The 25976-nt window shown below is 39.8% G+C and overlaps 1 protein-coding gene across 2 annotated transcripts; it reads left to right on the top strand.

Moving 5' to 3' along the window:
• The first annotated feature begins 2879 nt into the window (after positions 1–2879).
• Positions 2880–25274, top strand: atp6v0b (ATPase H+ transporting V0 subunit b). 2 transcript variants are annotated; one of them, XM_041208074.1, is made up of 9 exons: positions 2979–3065; positions 8946–8994; positions 13703–13825; positions 15477–15560; positions 16082–16159; positions 18812–18881; positions 21307–21358; positions 22807–22997; positions 23884–25274. In XM_041208074.1, exons 3-9 carry the CDS (start codon positions 13740–13742, stop codon positions 23908–23910), a joined length of 588 nt encoding a protein of 195 aa, XP_041064008.1. In that variant the 5' UTR covers positions 2979–3065; positions 8946–8994; positions 13703–13739; the 3' UTR covers positions 23911–25274. The 2 variants fall into 2 exon arrangements, with proteins under 2 accessions (XP_041064007.1, XP_041064008.1); XM_041208073.1 differs by lacking the exon at positions 13703–13825 and having other exon boundaries at positions 2880–3065.
• The last annotated feature ends 702 nt before the right edge of the window (positions 25275–25976 follow it).

Genomic DNA, 25976 nt, shown 5'->3' with positions numbered 1-25976 from the left:
AAATCCTGGCACTCACTCCCTAGCAGCACTGTGGGTGTACCACATGGACTGCAGCAGTTCAAGAAGGCAGCTCACCACCACCTTCCCAAAAGCAATTAGGCATGGGCAATAAATGCTGGCCTAAGCAGCGACGCCCACATCCCATGAATGAATAAAAATAGGAAACAGAGAGTCAGGATAAACGGCCTTCCAAGTTGGCAAAACTATAACTAGTGAACTGCTGCAGGGATCAGTGCTCGGGCCTCCACTGTTTACGATCTGTATTAATGACTTGGATGGAGGGACTGACTGTATTATAGCCAAATTTGCTGATGATATGAAGATAGGCAAGAAAGCAAGTTGAGAGGAGGATACAAAGAGTCTCCAAAGGAATATAGGTAAGTTAAGTGAGTGTGCAAAAATTTGGCATATGGAGTATAATGTGGGAATATGTGAAGTTGTCCACTGTGGCAGGAAGAATAGAAAAGCAGAGTGTTATTTAATGGAGAGAGATTGTAGAATGCCACAGTACAGAGGGACCTGGGTGTCCTTGTACATGAATCACAAAACGTCTACATGCAGGTACATTAAGTTATTAGGAAGGCAAATGGAATGTTGGCCTTTATTATGAGGGGGATGGAGTATAAAAGTAGGGAAATCTTGCTATAACTAAAAGCATTGGTGAGACCACACATAGAGTACTGTGTACAGTTTTGGTCACTAAGGAGGGATATACTTGCATTGGAGGCAGAAAAGGCTGATTCCTGAGATGAAGGGTTGTCTTCTGGGGAAAGATTGAGCAGGTTAGCAATATACTTATTGGAGCTCAGAAGATTGACAAAGCAAGTTAAGAGTTAAGGGGGATGGGAAGGTAAGTGCAATTTAGGCCATATCAGATCAATCATGATCGTACTGACCGGCAGAGCAGGCTTGAGGGTTCAAATGGCCTATTCATGCTATTTCTTATGTAATAAAAACAGAAAATGCTGGAAAAAACTCAGCAGGTCTGACAACATCTGTGGAGAGAAAAACAGAGTTAATGTTTCGAGTCCGTATGACTCTTCTTCAGAGCTGTTTTTATTTCAGATTTCCAGCAACTGCAATATTTTGCTTTTACCTATTTTTTATGTCCCTTGTCACTCAAAATGTAACTCAGCATTGAATACTTCAATGACCAAGCCTCATGGCTCTTTGTGGAAGAGAATTATAAAGACTAATGACCCTCTGAGAGAAGAAATTCCTCCTCCTCTTTGTCTTAAATGGGAGAAACCTTATTTATAAACTACAGCTCCTCACACCCTGACTTCTGTAAGGACTCCATCCCATTCTCTCAGTTCCTTCGCTTCCATCACATCTGTTCTAATGATGCCACTTTCCAAAACAGTGCTTCTGACATGTCTTCCTTCTTCCTTAACCGAGGTTTCCCACCCACGGCGGTTGACAGGGCCCTCAATCGTATCCGACCCATCTTCCATACCTCCGCCCTCACACCTCCCTCTCCCTCTCAGAAGCATGATAGGGTCCTCCTTGTCTTCACTTTTCACCCCACCAGCCATTCAAAGGATCATCCTCTGCCATTTCTACCAACTCCAGCATGATGCCACCACCAAACACATCTTCCCTTCACATCCTGTCAGCATTCTGTAGGGACTGTTCCCTCCAGGACACCCTGGTCCACTCCTCCATCACCCCCAACACCTCATCCGCTTCTCACGGTACCTTCCCATGCAATCACAGAAGGTACAACACCTGCTCCTTTATTTCCCCCTCCTCACCGTCCAAGGGTCCAAACACTCCTTCCAAGTGAAGCAGCATCTGCTGCATTTGCTGTTCCCAATGAGGTTTCCTCTACATTGGAGAGACCAAACGCAGACTGGGTGACCGCTTTGCGGAACACCTTCGGTCTGTCCGCAAGCATGGCCCAGACCTTCCTGTCGCTTGCCATTTCAATACTCCATCCTGCTCTCATGCCCACATGTCCATCCTTGACCTGTTGCAATGTTCCAGTGAAGGTCAACGCAAACTGGAGGAACAGCACTTCATTTTCCAATTAGGCACTCTACAGCCATCCTGACTTAACATTGAGTTCAACAATTTCAGACCATGATCTCTCTCCTCCATCCCCACCCCATTTTTTCCATATTCATCTTTACTTTTTTAATTTTCATTAATTTCCCCCACTTATTTTTATTATTATTATTTTAAAACTTTGTTTCAATTTTCATTCATTGTTTTATCCCCAGCTTTTAGCCTATTTTCTATCTTTCTTCCCCCACCCCATCTCCACTAGGGCCATCTGTCACTTTCCAGAGTGCTTACCCTGGTCCGGCTATCATCACATTTTGCTTTCTTGTCACTATTAGCACCTCCTTTAGCCAGTACAACCACCATCAACAATTCTTTGACCATTTGTTTATGACATCTTTTGCCATCTCACTGCCTCCACCGATCGCTGACCTTCTGTCCAGCTTCACCGGTTCCACCCCCTTAATCAGTATATATTTCACCACATCTCTACCTCCCTTTAGATCTGAAGAAGGGTCATACGGACGCGAAACATTAATTCTGTCTTTCTCTCCACAGATGCTGTCACACCTGCTGAGATTTTCCAGCACTTTTTGTCTTCGTTTCAGATTTCCAGTATCTGCAGTATTTAGCCTTTATTACCCCCAGTTTTAGATTCCCCCATGAGAGGAAACACCCTACTGTCAAGTCCCCTCAGAATCTTACATGTTTCAATCAGGTCACCTTTCATTTACTGAACTCCAGTGAGTACAGGCCCCGCCTGCTCAACTGGTAGAGCTGTGCAGTGGAGCGTGCCGGGAGATGTAGTTTTCCTGCCAGCGGAAGTGCGCGCTCCTCCTGCATCTCCCGGCATCCCGCGCGGGCGGCCGGCTGACCGGCCGGCCGTGACGCCGCTCACGTGACAGCCGCGCGCAGTCCTCTCACGTGACGCGAGTTGTCGGCGATAGTTGCCCTGATTCTTTGGTCTGAGCCCCGTCTCCGGCTGCCCGGAACAATGAACGGCTACGCGCTGCTGTACGGCGGCATCACTGTGGCCTTCTGGTCCACCCTCCTAGTAGTAGGTAAGAAAGCAGGAGTGCGGAGGCGGAGGGCGGCCTCCCGGAGCCGAGCCCGAGTTGAACCCAGCCTGCTGTCGGGCCTAGTGCGGCTGGAGACAGCGGCTCATTGATGCCCCCGTCCCCGGGCGGGCGGGCGGCTGCACCTGCCGCTGCTGGAGACTTTTCATTTTAGCATGAAAAATGATATTGAAGCTTTTGAAATTAACTGTTGGAGATGTTTTCCGGCCCCGGCATCTTGTGAGTGTTGTATATTTAATTAATTACTTCCCCCCCAGCCTCCAAAGAACCTGTTGAAAAATCACTGACAAGAATGAAGTTGGGAAATTCTGCCACAGATGTCTGTCGACCTGCAAGTGCTGACACTAAACACGAAGCTGTGTTGCATGTTTATACTTTGTGTAGATTGGATCAAATTATGTGCTGATATATAGCACCAGGGAGATGACAGGCTTTAACGAATGATAATTTATTTTTTAAGAAGGGGCTTTTGGCAGCAAGTAAGATTTTGTCGCTGGTACTGAAAGCTGCATAACACATTTGCCACTCCACACTTATAATGGCTGTCATCTTTTCTCGGTAATCTCTGTGCTGTTTTGTCCTTTTTTTCTCTTTCAAAGCATACTTTTCTTCTGGTTAGACCACATCTGGTGTACCAGATGCTGTGCTGTTCTGGGCACCACAACTCAGAGTATATTTGCCTTGTAAGCAGTGCAGGACGATTGACCAGAATGTTAGGGGCTCCAAGGTTTACATTATTAAGAGAGATTTTGTATACTATGTTTATATTCTCTGGGATATAGTCAGTTTGTGAGTAATTTGATTGAGTTTTTAAGAATTTTGAAAATAATTGAGGGGGTAGGTGGAGAAAAAACTCTTGCTGCTGGTGGAGTGACTAGGACAAGAGACATAAGCTTAAAATCAGACCCAGTCCTTTCAGGAGGGAAGTTAGGAAATACTACACACTACACACACAGAAGTATGAAACATCCCACAAAAAGCAGTAGATGCCAACTCAAATCAGTAATGTAAAATCTGAGAATGATAACATTTTGCAAGCCATCGGTATTGAGGGAAATGGTGTTAGGCTACAGATATGCCATGATCTCATTGGTAGAACAGGCTTGAGGGACTGAATGGCCTGGTCATGTTTCTAAACTTGTTTCCTATCCGTTCCAAAGGTGGGTCCAGCTTATAAAACAATCACCTGAAAATGAGCTTCCAACTGAAGTATGTACTGTCAGTTACAAGTCAAAGTACAAGAAAAGTGTAATATGGTTGAGTGGTTGTATTGGATGAGTAAATGGTAAAGTTTTATTTTTGCAATATGTGGTTTCTGGACTTGTGAAGTGCATTAATTGTGAAATAATTCAAAGTGGAAATGTTTAAGGCTGAGATTAGTGTGTTAGGGAAATAGCTTCCCAAATTCTGGTGCATATAGATTTGTGTCACTTTCATATGTTACTATAACAATCTTCTCGAAAATCCAGGCATTTGTGGTTATAAAGATTCACATTCTGCTACTGCTTCCTGTACTCTCATTTTCTGATTGCCAACAATAATCTGAATAAGGAACAGGACTGTTGAGTTTGTTGCTGAACCATTTTTTTAAATAAAATAACCTATCAGAGTTGGTGTTTCCACTGTCTGATCAATTATGTTTGCTGATGTTTGAATATTGAGTATCAGAATGGACTTCTTCAATCAATTTGACCAATCTGATTTGGTCAGAAATTGAAATATTCAGTTTGAAATTAAGAGGCAGGTATGACACTATTTCAATAGCTGTATATTTGTGTGCGCTACAGGGCAAAATGTTTAAATTTATCTACAATTTTGGCTTCCTGCACATTTCAGCAATAATACTCTTGTCTCTGAGTCAAGGGCTGTGGGTTCAAGTCGATATTTGGATAGATAATTGTCAAATCTAGACTGACGCTCCAGTGCTGTAACTGAGGGAGTGCTACACTGTTGAATGTGCCATTGTTTGGATGAGACATGAAACAAAGGCCCTGGCTGCTCTCTCAGGTGGATGTAAAAATCCAATGCCACTATTTTAAAGAGGAGCAAGGTGTTGAGCCCCCCCAAGCAATAACAACAGATCATCTGGTCATTATCATCTTGCTGTTTGTGCAATCATTCTGTGTGCAATTAGGCAACTGCATTTCCCACATTATGGAAGTGAAATTAACTGTAGAGAGCTTCTGGTATCCTTTGGTCACAAAAAGTGCTAAATAAATGCAAGCTCTTTTTCAGTTAGAGGAAACCTAGAGAGGTTTTCACTAATGCAATTGATGCGTACTATTTATATTAGTATGTGAAAATAAGTCTGTGTCTTAAAATTGCCCAAAACTTTCATTATATTGAGATGAAAAAGCCATAATGTGTGGTATTTGATATATTTGTATGAAAGACAATAGTAATCAGGCTAATGTTATGGAGTAGCTTTTAATATTGCTATCGTGTGAATTGCCCAATGGGTATATTTCTGTAACAAACTGAACGGTCTGCATTTGCTGGCAGCCATCATAACTGATTCCATTTTATAGTTTATAATTGCCTTTGTGGATGTGTTAATGCTTGCAATTGAATGCTTGCATACAAACTTGCAAACTGCGCTTGAAAGCTGATGCATTTTCAAAAATGTTGATGTACAAGGAGTAACCTGCTAACATCATTGGTAAGAGAGTAAGGAAGTTCTGGTTTTGGAAGTGTTAAAGCTATTATCAGTATGTGAAATGTTTCAGTTTTGCATAAAATGGGAAGTTCCATAGTTGTGTCAGTATTATGTGGTTCCAGCCAAACCTATTATATTATTAAAACCTCTTTTAAGAAACATAGCCATGCAGTTCTTTCAAGTTTGATAGCTACTGGTCAATTTAAAGAATAACTTGGCATGTTCTTCTTGCTGACCCCTGTTTTTGGGTCCTGTTCTATGACTGGCTTAGGGGGTATGAGAGTAGGACCTGGTGGGTGGTACTCAGAGATGAAGAGTGGAGGACAATGTCGCAATTGCACAAACCATGTTTCAGAGTATTGTGTAATATTCGAAGCACCAACGTTTAAGCTGGATGTCAAGGGCTTGGAGCGAGTACGTAGGAGGCTTACAAGGATGATGGACTTCAACTATGTTGAGAAATTGGAGAAGCTGGAATTGTCCTTAGAGGAGAGAAGATTGAGAGGAAATATTGAAAATTATAAGGTGTTTTCATAAAGTAAGTAGGAAGAAATTGTTTGGTCTGGCAAGGAGGTTGGTAATGAGGGCTCATAGATTTAGTAGAACTGGGAAAAGAACTGCAGCAAAATTGACAATTTTTTTCACACAGATTACAATGGAATGCAATGTAAGGAACTTTCAAACATGTCAAATTGCCTTTTAAAGAGAACTAATTTGCAGGGTTAGAGGGAGAAGGCTGGGATGTGGAACTAAATTGGAGAAATCTTTGAAAGAGTCGATCCAAGTATGATGGCCTGTGTTGTGCAATTCTATGGTGACTTAATGTTTGTAAACCAATTAATCAAAATCATAGACAGTTAGAAGAACAGTAGAGTCTATATAGTGTATTTTGCTGATAGACTAAACTCACCCACTTGACATTTTTCACAATCTAAATTATTTGTGCACCTTTTCTCTTCAAACTTGAGACCATGTTCACTGGTTCTAAAGTTTGTTGAAATCTCCAGGGCACCCAAGGTTAAATGGACATCTTAAAGATCTTACATTCTTGACTGACTCTCATCAGAATAAACAACGCTATGATCTTCACTCTGTACACAGCTCAGATACTTTAGGTTGGGAAGTGAGAATTTTTCATTTATGAAAAGTCAAGCAATGTACAAATGGTGCTACAGCTAAATATCGAAAAAGTTATAAACATTAAATAGTTGACAGTGTCCTACCAAACATGTCTTTCATGACCTCATATCCCAAAGTGCTTCGTAGTCAATGAAATATTTTTAAATGCAATTGCTATGGTAATTTAGGAAACTTGGCAACCAATGTAACTCTTTCGAGTACAAACACGTTTCCATCTGTTCCTATTCAGATGAAGTTACATTGTTTCATAGTTTGCCATTGTGAGATTTGAACTCTTGATCTTGGGGTTACAAGCCCAGTACCATAACCACTTGGCCATTTAGGCCAAGCATGGCAACCAATGTAGGCACAGCAGTTTCTCACAACTAGTAATGCGTTAATGACCAGGTGACCTGTATTTGTGATGATTAATTAGGGACACCAGGGATAAGCACCCTGCCCATCTGAAAGGTGGCACCTCCAACAGTGGAGCATCCCCTCAGTACCTCATTGGCGCGTCAGCCTAAATTTTTTGCGTTCAAGTCTGAGCGGTACTTGAACCTACAGCCTTCAGACTCAAAGGTAAGAGTGCTGCCAACTGAGCTGTGAATTATAAAAGGGCAGATTCTTTGGGAGAAAATACTTCCTCACGGTTCCTCTTCAGAGCTGAACCCACGGAGTGCTCACCCATCAATTTTCTTGTTTGCATAGCTTGACCCTGTATAATGTTATAATTTACACAGCCTCAGGACATCCCTAAGTGCTTCAGTCAATGAAGTGTTTTTTTTTGACACAGTAACTGTTCTCCAAATTGTGCACAGCAATGCTCCCAAGCAGCATTGAGACAAATGACTAGATCATCTGTTTTAGTGAATTTGGTTGAGAGATGTATACTAACCAGGACATTGGGAGAATTTCCCTGCTCCTCTTTGAATAGTCTGAGGACAGAGAGTACCTCTGTTTAATATCTCATTCAAAAGCACTCTCAATACTGCACTGAAGTCAAGTTTTTGCAGAACTCTGTTTTACATACTGTGGGCAGAGATGATTTCAAGCAAAACAAGAATAAAGACCAAATGTCTATTTAATCCTTATGCTTGGAGTCAAATTTTATTTCTGCATCTAATTAAGATCTGATACTCACATTAGCTAGAATAAAACATGAATAGAATTGCTGAATGTGAAATGTTTGCTAGGTCCCAAAAACTTCTGATCCAGGGTGATAACTAATCTGCTCTTTTGACATTCTAAATACCTGATTAGAAGAAGAAAACTTAGTGGTTTTGAGCATTGCCCTTTTATCTCTGTTACCTGGGTTTGGATCAGAACCAAACTAATAGACCAATAATTTTGTGAATTCAAACTGACTTTTTATCTCTGGGACCTGGATCAAGTCAGAACTAATGGCCTAAGAAGCTCATGTGTTTTCTTTAGTTATAAATTATAGGGATGGTGCCTCCCATGTGATGCAGTAGTTGAGTTGGGTAATCATGAACCTGTGAGCTAAAAGGCACAAATGCATCACCTGTGCTGTCCAGTTATAAATTGTGACCTTGTTCTCAAAATGCCTTCTGATATGAGCTGTGGCAAACTAACCAAATACTAGAAAGCACATTCAAATGCAGAGAGAAGTTAATGCTGCCAAGTATTTATTTCAGCTCAAATTGAATCTTATTCTCATTAATATATAACGTATAGTTCCGTCTTAATCTTGCTGGGGAGACCGTTCATGTTAAGCTTGCTTCTCTATATAACCAGGTTTTGCGGTTTTATACAATTCAGCATACTGCAGTATTTACCCTTACGGGGAAGAGTGCTAATGAGAAAACATTCTCTTCTCTCATTCCTTCATCCTGACCTGAAATCTCTGCCACTTTGAAGTTAAAAAGCCTCTTTCATATTGAACCACATTACAGGCGCCAAACATGAATACCTGATATTTCTAGTCAGCAAGTCCTGAAATGATTTGTTTAAAAAAAGGATGAAGTTCTGTTCTGTTAGCAAAATTCAAACAAGATCTTGATATCAGACTCATTGGGGAAAAGAAGTTTCATTGCTCTCAAATGCAACTTTGTATCTTTCTATTACAGGCATTTGTTACACAATATTTGATCTAGGATTTCGCTTCGATATAGGATGGTAAGTCATTTTAAAGGCAAAATGAAGTTCCCATTTATTTGTAACTATTTAGTTTACCTTTTAAACTCATTTCAAAGCTGATTGTGTTGATGCAATGTTTATGCTAATCAGAGGTAACTTTCTTTTGGTAATCCAATCAATTGCTAATAACTTTCTCACTTTCTAAATTGAATTGTGCAGTAACAAGTTTTATAAGGGTGTGCTTTCAATCGGGCCTCTTCTATAGTCCTACAATGCCAGATCATAACTACTCGCTATGTAAGAAGTTTTTCCTGATGTTGCCTTTTGTTCTTTTGCCAGTCAGCTGAAATCAGTGTCTTCTGGTTCTCAACACTTACACCAAAAGGAACAATTTCTCTATCTACTCTGTCTAAACACCTCAAGATTATGAAAACATCTTTCAAATCTCCTTTCAACCATCTCTTCTTGTAGGAGAATACCCCAGCTTCTCCAGTCTATACATGTAACTGAATTTCCTCATCCCTGGAACCATTCTCCTAAATCTTTTCTGCATCAGCTCTAAAGCCTTCACATCCTTCCTAAAGTGCGGTATCCTGAATTGCACACACTATTCCAACACAATACCGGCTAAGCCAGTGTTTTATAAATAGAGTAACTAGTGTGATCATAGTCATTACATCCATCCTCTAGCTAGTGCAGGTTGCTAGAAACCTGGTCCCAAGATTATGCTTTCTAGTTTGCCACTTCATTCTGCTTTCGTATACCAGGAATTAGCAAATTCAATTCCTCCACCAATTGCTACCTCATTCAGTAATGTAGTCAAGCCCTAATGAAACTCCTTAGACTTTGAAATGTTCTCCCAAAACATCTTTATCCCTAAACCTCTTTCCTCCTTTTCAGACTCTTAAAACCCATCTCTTGGAAACAGCTTTTAACATCTCTCCTAAAACTCCTTGGCTTTGTCAGTTTTTGTTTGAAGCACTTTGGAGTGTTTTTGTATGTTTGTCTTGTCAGATTCAGCTACTGGGCAGTCCTGGACTTTATCCTGCGATTAGAGGTTAGGGACCTAGATTTGCTGGCATGGAAAGTATGAAATTTGGCAGCAATTTTCTTGTCTCACTTTTTGGATAGTGAAACCCAATGGCAACTTGACAGAGATAGATATTACATCTCGACAATAGATAGGAATCCTTTTCAAACTTTGTTTGAGAATGTTTGAAGAAGTGTCGGTGGGTAAATCAATATTTTACTTTTTTCTCATATTTTGTTTCTGCCTAGTGCCTCTTCCTTTCCACTACCACAAATGCTACAGCATGGTCAGGGCAAAGTGTAGTCAAATTAATTTAAAATGATTTAGGTGAAAGATGAAGTTTTTGTGATCTCTGGTATTACATTCAAAGTATCTGCCTGATACTGGGATTCCAGTAGCCTACAAGTTTATTTTATTTTTTTTTTAATTCATTCACAGGATGTGGGCTTCTCTGGCTGGGCCAGCATTTATTGCCCATCCCTAGTTGCCCGTGAGAAGGTGGTGGTGGTGAGCTGCATTCTTGAACCGCTGCAGTTCATGTAGTGTAGGTACACTGAAAGCACTGTTAGGAAGGGAGTTCCAGGATTTTGACCCAGTGACAGTGAAAGAACAGTGATATATTTCCAAGCCAGGATGGTGAGTGGCTTAGATAGGAACTCCCAGGTGGTGGTGTTCCTATCTATCTGCTGCCCTTGTCCTTCTAGATGGTTGTGGGTTTGGAAGGTGCTGTTGAAGGGGCCTTGGTGAATTCCTGCAGTGCATCTTGCAGATGGTACACGCTGCTGCTACTGTGTGTTGGTGGTGGAGGGAGTGAATGTTTGTGGATGTGGTGCCACTCAAGCGGGCTGCTTTGCCTTGGATGGTGTCAAGCTTCTTGAGTGTTGTGGAAGCTGCACTCATCCAGGCAACTGGGAAGTATTCCATCACACTCCTGACTTGCGCCTTGTAGATGGTGGACAAGCTTTGGGAAGTCAGGAGGTGAGTTACTCATCGCACTAGTCCTAGCCTCTGATCGATCTGTATAGAACTGACCATTTCCAGCTGCTGCTCCCTTTTCACTTTGTGTAGATTCTACATCTTCACATTTAGACATTTTTGAAAAAAATGAAATTCCTAGTTAAATGTTCAAAAGTTTATTGCATGTTTTATTTTGTTGAATGTTTGAGGTTATCAAAAAGTGGAAGTGAAAGTTGTCGCTGAATCAGCTGAGTCTTCAGGACGTCTGATGGTGGGACAGAGACAAGTTTGGAAATAAAAACCTAGGTTGAAAGTAAGCTGCAGACACTATAGGCTGGTTAGCATGAACAGAGGTGCAGACACTATAGGCTGGTTAGCATGAGCAGATGCAAAGACACTATAGGCTGGTTAGGATGAGCAGATGCAAAGACACTATAGGCTGGTTAGCATGAGCAGATGCGAAGACACTATAGGCTGGTTAGGATGAGCAGATGCAAAGACACTGTAGGCTGATTAGGATGAGCATATGCGAAGACACTATAGGCTGGTTAGCATGAGCAGATGCAAAGACACTATAGGCTGGTTAGCATGAGCAGATGCAAAGACACTATAGGCTGATTAGGATGAGCAGATGCGAAGACACTATAGGCTGATTAGGATGAGCAGATGTGAAGCCACTATAGGCTGGTTAGCATGAGCAGATGCGAAGCCACTATAGGCTGGTTAGCATGAGCAGATGCGAAGACACTATAGGCTGGTTAGGATGAGCAGATGCAAAGACACTATAGGCTGGTTAGGATGAGCAGATGCAAAGTCACTATAGGCTGATTAGGATGAGCAGATGCAAAGACACTATAGGCTGGTTAGCATGAGCAGATGCAAAGACACTATAGGCTGATTAGGATGAGCAGATGCGAAGACACTATAGGCTGGTTAGGATGAGCAGATGCGAAGACACTATAGGCTGGTTAGCATGAGCAGATGCGAAGACACTATAGGCTGGTTAGCATGAGCAGAAGCACAGACACAATAGGCTGGTTAGCATGAGCAAAGGCACAAACACTATAGGCTGGTTAGCATGAGCAGAGGCACAGACACAATAGGCTGGTTAGCATGAGCAAAGGCACAAACACTATAGGCTGGCTAGCATGAGCAGAGGCACAGACACTATAGGCTGGTGAGCATGAGCAGAGACACAGGCACTATAGGCTGGTTAGCATGAGCAGAGGCACAGGCACTATAGGCTGGTTAGCATGAGCAGAGGCACAGGCACTATAGGCTGGTTAGCATGAGCAGAGGCACAGGCACTATAGGCTGGTTAACATGAGCAGAGGCACAGGCACTATAGGCTGGTTAGCATGAGGCAAGAACAAATACTTCCATGCGGTTCTAATTCAGATCCATGGTCAGAATGAATCAAAGTTTAACGTGCTCTGTGGGATGGAGGGAGATAGGGAGGAAGGATGTTGCATAACAAGTATTTGTGTCACACTCCTAAAAAGTTTTACATGGAGAGAAGAAATAGGAATTAAGGGGAGGTGGCATAGTGATAATTCAGAGATCCAGGTTAATTTTCTGGGACATGAGTTCAAATACCACCATCTGAATTTAATCCAGATTTATCAGTTGAATTTATAAACTAGTCTCCATTATGGTGAGTAGAACAACAACATTGTTGTAAAATCTCCTCTGGCTCACTAATGTTCTTTAGGGAAGGAAATCTGTCAAGTGTACCTGGTCTGGCCTACATGTGACTCCGTACACACAGCAATATGGTTGACTCTTAATTGCCTTCTGAAATGATCGAGCAAACCACTCAGTTCAAGGATAGTTAGGCTTGAGTAGCAAATGCTGGTTTTGCCAGCGATGTCCACATCCCATGAAAGAATTTTTTTGAAAAACATTGATTAAAGAGCAGTCATCAGATCGTGGTGTGAGAATTGGGGGAGGTTCCTGAAGACTTGGTTGAAAGGATGGATTTGAAGAGGATATTAAAAGGTAGAGTGATATAGGCAGGGCATTTTACAGAATCGCATTGAGGTGACATAGTTTTTAAAGAAGGGGGAGAAATAACAATGAAAGTGTGTATTTTCTTGAAGAATGCTTGGTGAAATGTTCAGGAAATGGCATACACTAATATTTGAAACTATAATGGGAGGAATAGTGCTAAATTGAGATACTGAATTATATTTTGTTTAAGCAAGAGATTATTGTACTTTGTCACTACCTGTTTCATGAAAAAAATCTATTACAAAATAGTTACTGTTAAAGTGAATGCTGGTACACCGCAGGAAGGGGAGAAACCGAGGAAGCAAAACTGGAAGACTTTCTGTGCATGATGGTCTGGTTGAACTGATTTAAAATAATGTACCATGGACTTAATTTCCTAATCTTACCTGTATATATTTTATTGTGTTTCGTTGGTTTGGTAACTCCAAGCTCCCCTTTGATAATGGCATTTTCAAAACTTACTTTTTTTTTAAAGTTTATTAAACAGGAAAAAAATGGAAATTACCATTCGGTTTTAGGCATCCTCCTTCACCCAATAACACGGGAAGATTTGTGGATTTTTGGAGTAATGTGAACCAATAAGAATAGCAGAAGTGGAGAGGATGGGAGGAGGGTGGTGGGGATGCTTTGCACTGAATAGTGAGGGGGAAAGAAAGTGGGATTACATGATAAGTTCTGCATTTGAATATAATCAGGAGATTCATTCCTCCTCTCTATACCCTTCCTCCCTTTGACACATTTTATGATCAGTGAATGCTTGTTTATTTGAACAAAACATGGGAAGATCATGGAGAGGGAGAGGAAGAAGCGTGCAAGAGTGTTATTGCGGACATCGTGCAATTTTTGTACACTGAAAACATACATCAAATCAAGGTGAAATTATCTGTCAGAAACTGCACTGATTATTGAAATAAAGGCTACTTTAGGAGGAGGCGAATTCCAATCACAATTGAATTAAAATGCAGTACCAGGAATTACAGGTCAACAGATTGCAGATAAAGTCTTATGCACCAATCTAAAACTGGGAACTAAATGGTTTCTATTGATATTGAAGGTGTTAAATTCTTGCACTGTCAGTATTTCACAGCTTCTTCCAGAAGCAGGGTGTGTCCTGATCTTCATGGTAGAATCTTGCTTTAATCTTGTCTCGTGTGTTGTTGTAAAGTTTACTGTTTTTGGTTAAAACAGATGCTGAACAATGACCTTGTAAATTGGCTGGCACAATAGATGACATTGCAAATTGGGTTGTTCTGATAAGCATTCTAGATTATCATTTTATTGAAGAAATTACTTCTATTTGGTGTACTTTGAGCACCTGATACTGCATAATAATGTGGACAAATAATCCTTGCAGGATTGTACTGTCAGATTGTGGAAATGAATGTTTATAGCTTTAAAGTAGCCTCTGGTTGCAGCACATTTTGTATGTCATCTCTGTGTATATGTATGTCTGTGTATATATAAATATGTATATCTCCTGGACTTTGTGGTATTAATGACGGTGAAAATGACAACAGCAACTTCTGCAGTATGCACGTGTGTAGCTAAGGACGGAAATCCAGGAGTTCCGGTCACTTATTCTGTGCTTTTCCAGAGTGTGTGCTTTTGAGATCATCCTTAGAATGCAGTCAATTAGAAATCATTGAACTGATAACTTCCACTCTGCTCTTAGCCTCTCTGTAGAAAAACTTGAAAATGTTACACGTTGACTGAGGTTTTATTTGGTTTTTAAACAGCGTACTGAGTTCATAATTACTAAACACTATCACTGGCCCTAAAGAGGAATTTTGTATTTGTTGAATGTCAAATTTTTCCATTATGAAAATTCCACATTTAAGAAAAAAGTTGCTTATTTATATTTTATTTTCTATTTTCATATCATAATATGGACCAATCATTTACTTTGTTGACATCTGTAAATTTAAAATTGGAAGTGAAGGGATTCAGTGTTTTTTGGTAAAAGCAAAATAGTGCGGATGCTGGAAATCTCAAACAAAAGCAGAAAATGCTGGAAAAACTCAGGTCTAGCAGCATCTGTGGAGAGAGAAACAGAGCTAATGTTTCGAGTCCGTTTGACCCTTCAGAGCTAAAGAGAAATAGAAATGTGATGAAAGTTATTCTGTTTAAGGGGGGTTGAGCAGGTGAAGCTGGATAGAAGGCCAGTGATAGGTGAGGGCAAAGGAGAGATTGACAAAGATGTCATGAACAAAAGGACAAAGGGAATGGTTTTGGTTTCTGGCTTGCTGATGGTAAATTCAACCTTTTATCTTTCTATTTTGATATGCTCAATCTTCATTAAAAAGAGTATGACAGTGAGACTGGAGAGAATATTGAAATAAATATATTATTGACAAACTTTTGGCAAAAGATCTTTCATGTAGACATTTTTAGCTTCGTATAGGAAGTCACTTTGACTCAAACATTTAAGAAAGCTTTTAAGATATACTTGGTACTTCTTTCAAACGTGGAGTGCAGAAATGTGAAACGATTCATTTCATGTTAATTTTTTTTAAATTCCTGATAGGTTTTTAACAGAAACATCTCCCTTCATGTGGGCAAACCTGGGAATTGGATTGGCTATCTCATTGTCTGTCGTGGGGGCTGCATGGTAAGAGTTCTTTCTCATCAGTTCCAGTGACTAGATTTGGCCAGGATGCCCAAAGATCATTCATACATGTAATAACTATTTACACCTTGAATCATGGATGTTTTTAGACAAAGAAAAATTCCAGGGGGCATCAAGATGTCCTTTCTATGTTTGATAGAGCAATTCCTCAGAAAATGAAGACATCAATATCCACATGCAGCAAAACTCGGACAAGATCCAGGCTTGGGCTAATAAGTGGCAAATAACATTTTGCATCACACGGGTGCCAGGCAATGACCATCTCCAGCAAGAGAGAATCTTAACAGCCTCCCATAACATTCAATGTCATTACCGTCACTGAATTTATGAATGATGTGGCTGCTAGAATAGTTCAGAGGCTAGGCATTCTGTAATGAGTGACTGGCCTCCCGACTTCCCAAAGCCTTGGGAATATGTTGTCTGCCTGCCTTATTATCTTAGGAGTAAGGTTTTATTGGAAAGGAAATAGACATAACCACTTCTTTGTGTTTTTGCTTACTTAGGGGAATTTACATCACTGGCTCCAGCATTCTTGGTGGGGGTGTGAAGGCACCTAGGATTAAAACCAAAAACCTTGTCAGGTAATTGTTTTAAAATAGCTCTTAACTCACGTGTGCTTATTGAAAATGATAAAACTGATTGAAATAATACACCTCTTATGTCAATCAATTGCAAACTTTTTGAGCAAGAGGATTTTTCTCTGACAGCTGATGTTAGGGTGGCTGTTGCAAGGAATTAGATGGAGGTGATTGGTTGTCCAGTTAGCCTGTAAAACGACAAAGGGGGATATAGCTGTATATCTACTAGGGTAATGGATATGAGTTATGGGAGACTAAGAAAGGGAGAAATAGGATTTTAAGTGTAAGTTTTATTTTTATGAATAGTTAAGATTTTCTACTCATCAGGCTGAAACTAATGTTGAACAGGATAATTGTATTGAGACTTCATTCCAGATAACAGCATTGGCTTTCTACAGAATTTTCAGTTCACTGTTGGTTTTTGATGCATCTCTGTAGATTTCCAACTAAAGATAAAATGCTGGATATTATCATAATGACCTTCAGCATCTGAAGAGGGGGAAAAAGTTAATTTTTCAGGCTGACCTTTTATAAGAACTGGAAGATGAATTTCTTTGTTATAGTAAACTAAACGAAGGATAAGGGAAAAGTTACGTCAGGTATGCTGACTCTTGTCACAGAGCCAGTTATTATAGTGAACAGCTTGCAGTCACCAAAGAAACACCATCAGAAGAGTCAGAGTTGCATCAAAGAATGGAAGAAAGTTAGGCTAATTCACTGGGACAAGAGCAAATTGAAATAATGTGTTTTCAAAGATATGCATAGATAAATGATAAATTTGGTTTGTTAGCTCACTGAAAACTTGACGCCATCAAAGAAATTGTGCATGTAGAAAACAGCACGATTCTGTGTTGGCAGTTTAGTTTGTCTCACCATGAAACAGGAAGATTAACTTAGCTATTAGCTTGCACAAAGCTTAAAGACTTGTTTTTTGGTTGGGATTAAGATTTTTTTGAGAAGTACTTCATGTCATGTAATAAGAATTCATCTTAATGCCTGGTTTGTTTTGATTAATCTGTGTTTCTAGCCTCCTAATTAGTTATTGTACTGTTCAGTTCTTTTGTGTGAAGAAGTCAGTTTAATAATTTACCCTGTTAGGCTATTTGTCTTCAGTAGTTCATAATGTCATCTGAAGTGGCATGATAAAGTGAAGTCCTACATACTATCTAATAGTAAGCTCACAGTAAAAGGAAGAATTGTTTGACCTAGATTGTAAGATTTAAAAAAAAATTCTCCAGGTGAGGCTTGCTGGCAAGGCCATATTTATTCTTCATTCCTAGTCACCTTAACAACTGAGTGGCTTGACGAGCCACTCTCGGAGCATTAAGAATGGACTACATATGGTATGCAGGCTATTTGACATGTGGAATTTTCCTGGAAGGGTGTCTGTGACAGGTTCCTTTCCCTGAAGGTTATTAGTTAACCAATTGAGCTTTTCATGACAATTTGGAAACTGTCACATTTTTTTCAAGTATTAAACAAATTATGAGATTTATTTAATTCATTTTCACAAATTGACAAGGTGGGGTTTGAATTCATGACCTCAGAGTTGCTAATCCAGTATCATAACCACTCAGACTGGCAGGAATGGGGAAAATTTTTCTTGCAGGGAGCTAAGCTGTACTGGGATCACTTACTTTCCGCACGCATTAATGATTTAGACTTGGAAATTTGAAGTATGTAATCAAAATTTGCAGATTACGTCAAATTGTGGTGGAGAGAAGGCACAGGGTAGCGCAGTGGTTATAGATAAAAATGTGGAATGTGCACCAATCACACATGATAAATGGACTTGATGAGTTGGTTTAAGAATGCCAAATGCAATTCTGTAATTGCTGGTTCATTTTGATTGGAATAGGAGGCCACTTATTCTTTGGAAGGTAAGAAAGTAAATGGGGTAAAAGAACAGATTTAGGAATAGAGATACATAAATCACCAAAAGTAGCAATGCAATTTGATAAGGCCAGTATAAACAAACTACTGGGTTTCATGGCTACAGGAATAGAATATAAAACCGGAGGGGCAATATTACATTTAATTTAGCCCCTTGGTTAGACTAAATTTGGAGTATTCTGATTTATGTATTGCCAAAGAGGATATTGAAACACTGAAGAATGTATGGGAAAGAATGTATGGGAAAGAATGTTGTCAAAATTGACTGGGTGCACCTTTTAGCAAAGGTTGATTAGGCTGGAACTCCTATTTCTCAAAAAGATAACTAAGAGAACTATTTGAGGTCTTTTTTAAATTTATGAAGGAGTTTGGTAGGGTAGGTATTTGTAGTTAGGTGAATCCATAGCTTACGGAGTATAAATGCCAGCATTGACCCGAATGACCTGTTTCTGTACTGTACATTCTATACAATACACTTCGACCAATGTAGAAATGTGTCCTTGCTTGTGGGAGCTCAGATGTTGAGAATGATTGCGAAAAATATTGAGAACAAGCCTGAATTTCAACGCTTTATTCTACATGGAGTGTGGGGCAGTGCAAGAAGCAGGTGCTTAGAAAATAAATGTCTGTGCAAATAGGGGTTGACAAATATATAGAGTCGCAAACAGATGAAGATGATCATAATGATGAACAGATAGTAAACGTGGCAGTGGCCAAGCAGTAGTTCAACAGCAATGATGATTTTTAACATTTGTATTGCAGCATCATTTTCTGTGAAGCTGTTGCAATTTATGGGATTATCATGGCTATTGTCATCAGTAATATGGCAGAGGTATGTGAATTTTTAGTATAAATATGTAGTGATTTGCTCATTTTAATTTTTAATTAGTCTGGGATACATTTGATGTCAAAATCTGACCTAACATGCTTATAAAAAAGGGAGCTGTAATTTCTCTTTCCTTATGTTATTTGAATTTGCATGTAATACTTGCCAATTAGCATACCAATTCCACCATGCTTTTATGCAGTCTCCGCACTTTGCTGTCTTGAAAAGATGTTCAACAGAGTAAGCTTTTTTTATTCGTTCATGGAATGTGGTCAACACTGGTAAGGCCAGCATTTATTGCCTATCCCTAACTGCCGTTGTTCAGAGGGCATTTAACTACAATTCTGTGGGTCTGAAGTCACATGTGGGCCAGACCAAGTAAGGACAGCAGATTTTCTTCTCTAAGGGACATTAGTGACCCAGATGTGGTTTTTACTACAATCGGCAATGGTTTCATGGTCATCATCAGACTTTTAATTCCAGATTTTTATTGAATTCAAATTTCATCATCTGCCAAGGTGGAATTCAAACCCGGGTCCCAGAGCATTACCATGTGTCTCTGGATTACTAGTCCAGTGACAATGCCACTATGCCTCACAACACAATGGCAATGGTATTGCTAATTGTACATACAAATTAGGAGTTGGCCACTTGACCCCGCTTTGCCATTCAATAAGATGATGGCTGATCTGATTGTAACCTCCACTCCACGTTCCTGCCTACCCCTGATAACCTTCTTCCCCACCCCTTGCCCCTTATCAAGAATCTTTCTAACTCTGCTTTAAAAATATTCAAAGACTCTGCTTCCACTGCCTTTTAAGGAAGAGAGTTCCATAGGCCCTCAACCCTCAGAGAAAAAAATTCTTCTCATTTATCTTAAATGAGTGACCCCTTATTTTTAAATAGTGATCCCTGGTTCTCGATTCTCCCACAAGAGGAAACATTCTTTCCACATCCACCTTGTCAAGACCCCTCAGGATCTTATATGTTTCAATCAAGTTGCCTCTTATTCTTCTACGCTCCAGCGGATACAAGCCTAGCCTGTCCAGCCTTTCCTCTTTACACAACCTGCCCATTCCTGGTATTAGTCTAGTAAACCTCTGAACTGCTTCCAACGCGCTTACGTCCTTCCTTAAATAAGGATACCAATACTGTACACAGCACTCCAAATTTGGTCTCGCCAATGCTATGTAAAACTGAAGCGTAGCCTTCCTGCTTTTGTATTCAATTCCCCTTGCAATAAATGAAAATCTATTAGCTTTCCTAATTGCTTGCTGTACCTGCATTCTAACCTTTTGTGATTCATGCACCAAGGCACCCAGATCTTTCTGCATCCTGGATCTCTGCAATCTCTCACCATTTAGCTAATTTCTTTTTTATTTTTCCTGACAAAATAGACAATTTCACATTTTGCCATATTATACTTCATTTGCCAGATCTTTGCCCACTCAATTAACCTAGCTATATCCCTTTGTAGTCTCCTTATGTCCTCTTCACAACTTACTTCCCTACCTATCTTTGTGTTATCAGCAAATTTAGCAACCATACCTTCGGTCCCTTCATCCAATTCATTTATATAAATTGTGAAAAGCTGAGCCCCCAGCACTGATCGCTGTGGCACACCACATGGCTCATCTTGCCGATAAGAAAATGACCCATTTATGCCTTCTGTTTCCTGTTAGCTAGCCAATCTTTTATCCATGCCAATCTGTTACCCCCTGCACTATGAGCAATCAGTATATATATTTTCAAGGTGAAAAGCCTCAATAATTTATATAGCTCATGGGGGAGTTTATGCATCTGTAACAAAGTGGCAAGGATGACACAATATTGCTCAAACTTAAATAGGATTCAGATTTGTTCCTTTGATTCTGCGCACATGCAGTTCCTTTTCTTAACTGCTTTCCAACAGAGTTGCATATCCCCTAGCGGTATTTATGCATATTTTGATTAACAAAAGTTAGCAGAATCCTGGGAGCACATTGCCTGCCTTTATTCATTGGGTGAAGAATATTCTATGGTCTGGCAAGAGGGTTGAAAATTTGGGAAGCAAAGAAATCAAGATATGCAAATTTGGTTATTCTGTATGTCGTTTAATCATTTTCTTAAATATAAAAACCCAACAGATTAAATTTATTTCTGAATCTTTTAACACAAGTTATATATGACGACTAATGGCACCTTTGAGGAAAGTACCGCAAAATATTCTTTGCTTTCAGGTTTCTGAATGTATGTGTTTATTGCGGAAACAGTGCTTTGAAGTGTGGTTGAAAGATCTTGTTGACAAAATAAACAGATAGTCAAATCCCACAAAAACTACCCTGTACCAGTAACAAATTATTTTTGTTCAGGTGAATAATTTGAAAGACATTGAACTGGCTCCTGGTGTTCCATTTATTACTTCAAAAAATATTTTTTTTCTTCCTCACAGCCATTCAGTGGCACCACTCCACAGGCAATTGGAGCCAGGAATTATCAAGCAGGTGAGTTTGGTTTTTTCCTGTTGTGCCAACTTTAGTTTATATCCATTGGATTTGAAATGGAAGCCTATGTTTAAGAGTTCATTTACCAGGAACTGATGTAGATGGCCTCCCCAATGCTGCATAAATGTATTGCCACTGTTTCTGGCTGCTGACAGGCACAGTGGCTCAGCTTGTCGAAAACTCACATCAGAAGTTTGTACAAATTCTTGGCTATGCACAGACCCACAAAAGAGGGGGATGATGTAGCCATTGTAATTGAGGAGGAGTGTGAAGCATGGGATGTGATAAACATAGGGAGAGAGGAAGTATTAGGGGACTAGCAACCTTGAAAGTGGATAAATCACCAGGGCCGAATAAAATGTACCCCAAGTTGTTAAAAGAAGCCAGGGAGGAAATAGCAGAGGGTCTGACCATCATTTTCCAATCCTCACTGGATATATGAGGTGCCAGAGGACTGGAGGTCTGCTAATGTTGTACCTTTGTTTAAAAAGAGAGCGAAGAATAGACCGAAGAATTACAAGCCAGACAGTGTGACCCCGGTAGTAGGGAATTTATTGGAATCAATTCTGAGGGACAGGATAAACTGTCACTTAGAAAGGCATGGATTAATCAAGGGCAGTCAGCGTGGATTTGTTAAGGGAAGGTTGTGTCTGACTGATTTGATTGAATTTTTTGAGGGAAGTAACCAGCAGGATTTATGAGGTAGTGCAGTTGATGTGGCCTACATGGATTTCAGTAAGGCTTTTGACAAGGTCCCACATGACAGACCATTTTTAAAAAAAATTAAAGCCCATGGGATCCAGGGCAATGTAGCAAGCTGGACACAAAATTGGCTCAGTGGCAGGAACAAAGGGTTGTTGGTTGATGTTTTTGCGACTGGAAAGCTGTTTCCAGTGGCGTTCTGCAGGACTCAGTACTAGGCCCCTTGCTTTTTATGACCACTTCCTGTGGTGTAAACCTGTGGTTCTATGACTTTTTCCAGCTATTGGAGAAGGTGCAGCAGCCAGAAAAGGTACTCAAAACTATTTTAGAAAACAGATTAACTGTTTTCAATGCTTTGTTGCATGATTATCCCTTAGAATTAATATCATTGGATTACTGTTCATTTAACTTTGTAGTCCATTCCTGACTGGATTAGTGTGTGTTTTATTGCAGAAAATAAACCTCCTGTATTGGTTATACTGTTGACCAGAATTCTTTCTTGGGAATTCAAATTAATTGTTGTCTTAAAGAAATAGGAACAAGCGTAGGCCATTCAGCCCCTTAAGCCTGTTCTATTTCTCTTTCGCTAATACTTCTATATACATCAAAAAGTCTTAAGTGAGACTGCAAGGAAACTTTTTATCCCTTTGTTTTTATATTGTTGCTATCACCCAATAATAATGGGCAAAACTGAGTTGGTTTGATTTTCAATTACTAGATTTCTCAATTCCTGTTTTTCTTTGTAGGATTCTCCATGTTTGGAGCTGGCCTGACTGTTGGATTTTCCAACCTGTTTTGTGGCATCTGCGTTGGTATTGTGGGTAGTGGTGCTGCTCTGGCTGATGCGCAGAATGCCAGCCTGTTTGTCAAGATCCTGATCGTTGAAATTTTTGGCAGTGCTATTGGTTTGTTTGGAGTCATTGTGGCCATTCTACAGGTAAGATGGTCAACTATGTTTCCATGACAACTCACTCAAACCTTGCAACTCTGCATCCTCTCAATACTAAAGATCTCTACCCCTCCATGAGCCTACCTGCCACTGAAACACTCATTCATGACTTGTGTCATCTCTAGGCTTGAATATTATATTCTTTAAATATGCCTTACATCCTCCATTCTGTTTGTCTGTGGCTCCTGTCCATGCCAAACTACATTGGCTTCTGCTCCCCCATTATCTTATTTAAAATTCTCACCGTTGTTAACCCCCCCCTTCAAAGTTTTGATCCCCTTTACTCCTGTAAAGTTCCTCCAGCCCAATCCCCAACTCAGAATTTTCATTCTTTTGACTCAGTCCTTCTTTAGCCCCACTATTAGCCATGTCTTTAGTTGTCTAGGCCCCATGTGTTGAAATTTCCTCAAACCCCCCTGCCCCTCCACATCTCTGCTTTGAAAGCTCACCCTTTTCATCGAAACTTTTAGCTACTACTTTGAGTGTGTTTTATGACACAGCATCCATTGTTTTGCTTACAACTCTAAAGCTCTTTGGGACATTTTTCTATAAAGCCATTGCATAAATGCAACCTGTCTCTGTGAGAAAAATGTGCATTAGACACTCTTCAAAAGATAATGGTTCATTTTTCCTTTTCGTTTGATAGTAAAATCCTTTCAGTTTGAAATGTGTTGAATACAGGACAGAAAGTGGATTATGTCCTTTAATGCTAATTCCCATTGTCTGTGTACCAGTGCAGAATGAAGAATATATCCTCTATTTCCAGCTAATGCTTTCTCTGTGTATTTATGCAAAATTGTAAATTGTCTTAGCATCTGTTAGAGGTTAATGCTGTAAAATCGAACAAATGAATCCCTTTCTTTTTTTGTAACAGACATCTAAAGTGAAAATGGGAGATTAGCCATCATGAAGACACGGAGGGTTGGAAAAGTTCTGGAAATGAGACCAAGATTTGCTGTACATAATTTATTTAAGTGTATATTTTCCCAATATATTGTTTGTGGTTTTTGACCCATTTACTGAGGAGTGGTTGTGATACAGTCTGAAGTGATTCCTGATCAGTTCTGCAAAATGGACCAGGTGCTGTCCAGCAGTATTCCATAGTTTAGTCTGTATTCTGTTTAACTTGCAAATGTATTGCCCACTTTGAATTTGGAATGGGGTTGAGTAGTGGGACAGAATATTGAAGACTTTTTGCATTAATTTACAAGTGATGAGATTTATTCTTTGTGGCCTGGTGCAAGGCAGCAGCTGAAAACACACATGTTTAACAGTGACCATGATAAAGAGGCATTGAATACATTTACATCAAAGTCCTGTAGCTTGCAGTGATCATACCATGATGAGTTCGTACAAAACTCCCATCAATTTATGTACCTAAGTTGCACCTTTGTATGTTTTATGTTCCTTGAAAGTGTAATGGAGCAACTTTGAGTGTTACACCATGATGAGAACCACAAAAATAAAGTACACGTTTATATGTGGGTCTGCATCAAGCATTGACTTTCTGCACCCAACCTACTGCTTTCCCCACTACACACATTTAGGAGGAATTAAAATTTTTGCCCATCTTTTGGCATTTGCTTGCCTGTTGGCATTGTATTTGAGTCTGATTAATCCATTGTTACGTTTAAACCAATTGATTTACTGAAACAAAATGTAATTTCAATGTCCAGGACAGTAAAACTGATTATAATTACCCAACAATATTTAGGTCTCATCACAGTGTGTCAGCTTGACTCAGCAAAGAAGTTATAATATCTTAGCCCTTAATCGGGCTGTAACTGTGGAGTGCTATTTGAACTTACTTCATTTTTTGTAAGGGATGGTGAAAGTAAGTATACTATTGATCCTACTAAAAAGAAAAAAACTCCATGTAACTTATGCCAATCAATTAATTTCTGCTCCTTTGAGTACAATAGGTACTTTAAGCAGCTGATCCAGTTGACTTATGCAAAACACATGGATGGTGGAGGCAAGAGATGGTATGTGTTGATTGAGCATGAAATGTACTCCTTTATGATCTGCCTGTGTAACCATCACAACTGTCTTCCCTGCTGAGTGAAGTTTTTATGAACAAAAACTTATGAACACTACATCATGTGGCATTATCTGTTCACCTTAATGGATGAAACTTTGACATTGTGCTGACTATAATTACAAAGTATGCTTGTCCTGAATTCTTGTTGCATACTATTGAAGTTGGCTGTAATCATGTGTTAAATCTTTAACTTTCCAAATTAAATATCAACAACTTGGCATTTATATACCTCCTTTAATGTAGAGTAAAAAGTCCTGAGACGCTTCACAGGAGCATTATCAAATGAAATTTGACACTCAGCCACATATTAGGGCCAAGGGCCAAAAACCTGGTCAAAGAGGTAGATTTTAAGGAACCTCTTAAAGAGATAAACAAAGGCAGAAAAGTGTAAGGAGAGAGCTCCAGAGCTTAGGGCTTTGGTAGCTGAAGGCACAGCTGCCAGTGGCGATGCGATTAAAATCGGGGATGCTCAAGAGGTCAGAATTGGGGGAGCATGGATATCTTGGAGGGTTGTAGGGCTGGAGGAGGTTAGAGATAGGGAGGGGTGAGGCCATAGAGGGATTTGAAAACAAAGGTGAGAATTTTAAAATCTAGGTGTTGCTTAAAAACAAAGCTGAATTTTTTCCCCCCAAGTTTGAAAATAATTTGACATGAAGTAAATTTTTAAAACTTAAAAACATCAGGATAAATGTGTTTTTCCCAGTTTCCCACTTTATTGGACGCTTAAATTCCTCACCATCCTTCATTTCTGGGCATGTAAACTTTTGAAGATTTCCTTAAATCTTCCTGTCTAATGTAGCCAGGTGGTGTGCCAACTGTTTGGCATAAGAGTTTCAGTTTTATTTTCCTCCCTTGGAACATGCTGAGTTGTTGACTGAGTCAAGATATTTGGTAGAGTCAAGATTCTGCCCCGTCTCAAAAAAGTA

The sequence above is a fragment of the Carcharodon carcharias genome, chromosome 16, assembly GCF_017639515.1.
Source record: "Carcharodon carcharias isolate sCarCar2 chromosome 16, sCarCar2.pri, whole genome shotgun sequence".
Taxonomy (NCBI): Eukaryota; Metazoa; Chordata; class Chondrichthyes; order Lamniformes; family Lamnidae; genus Carcharodon; species Carcharodon carcharias.
Note: the sequence above shows the minus strand (reverse complement) of the source record. Positions and strands in the feature narration are given on the sequence as shown.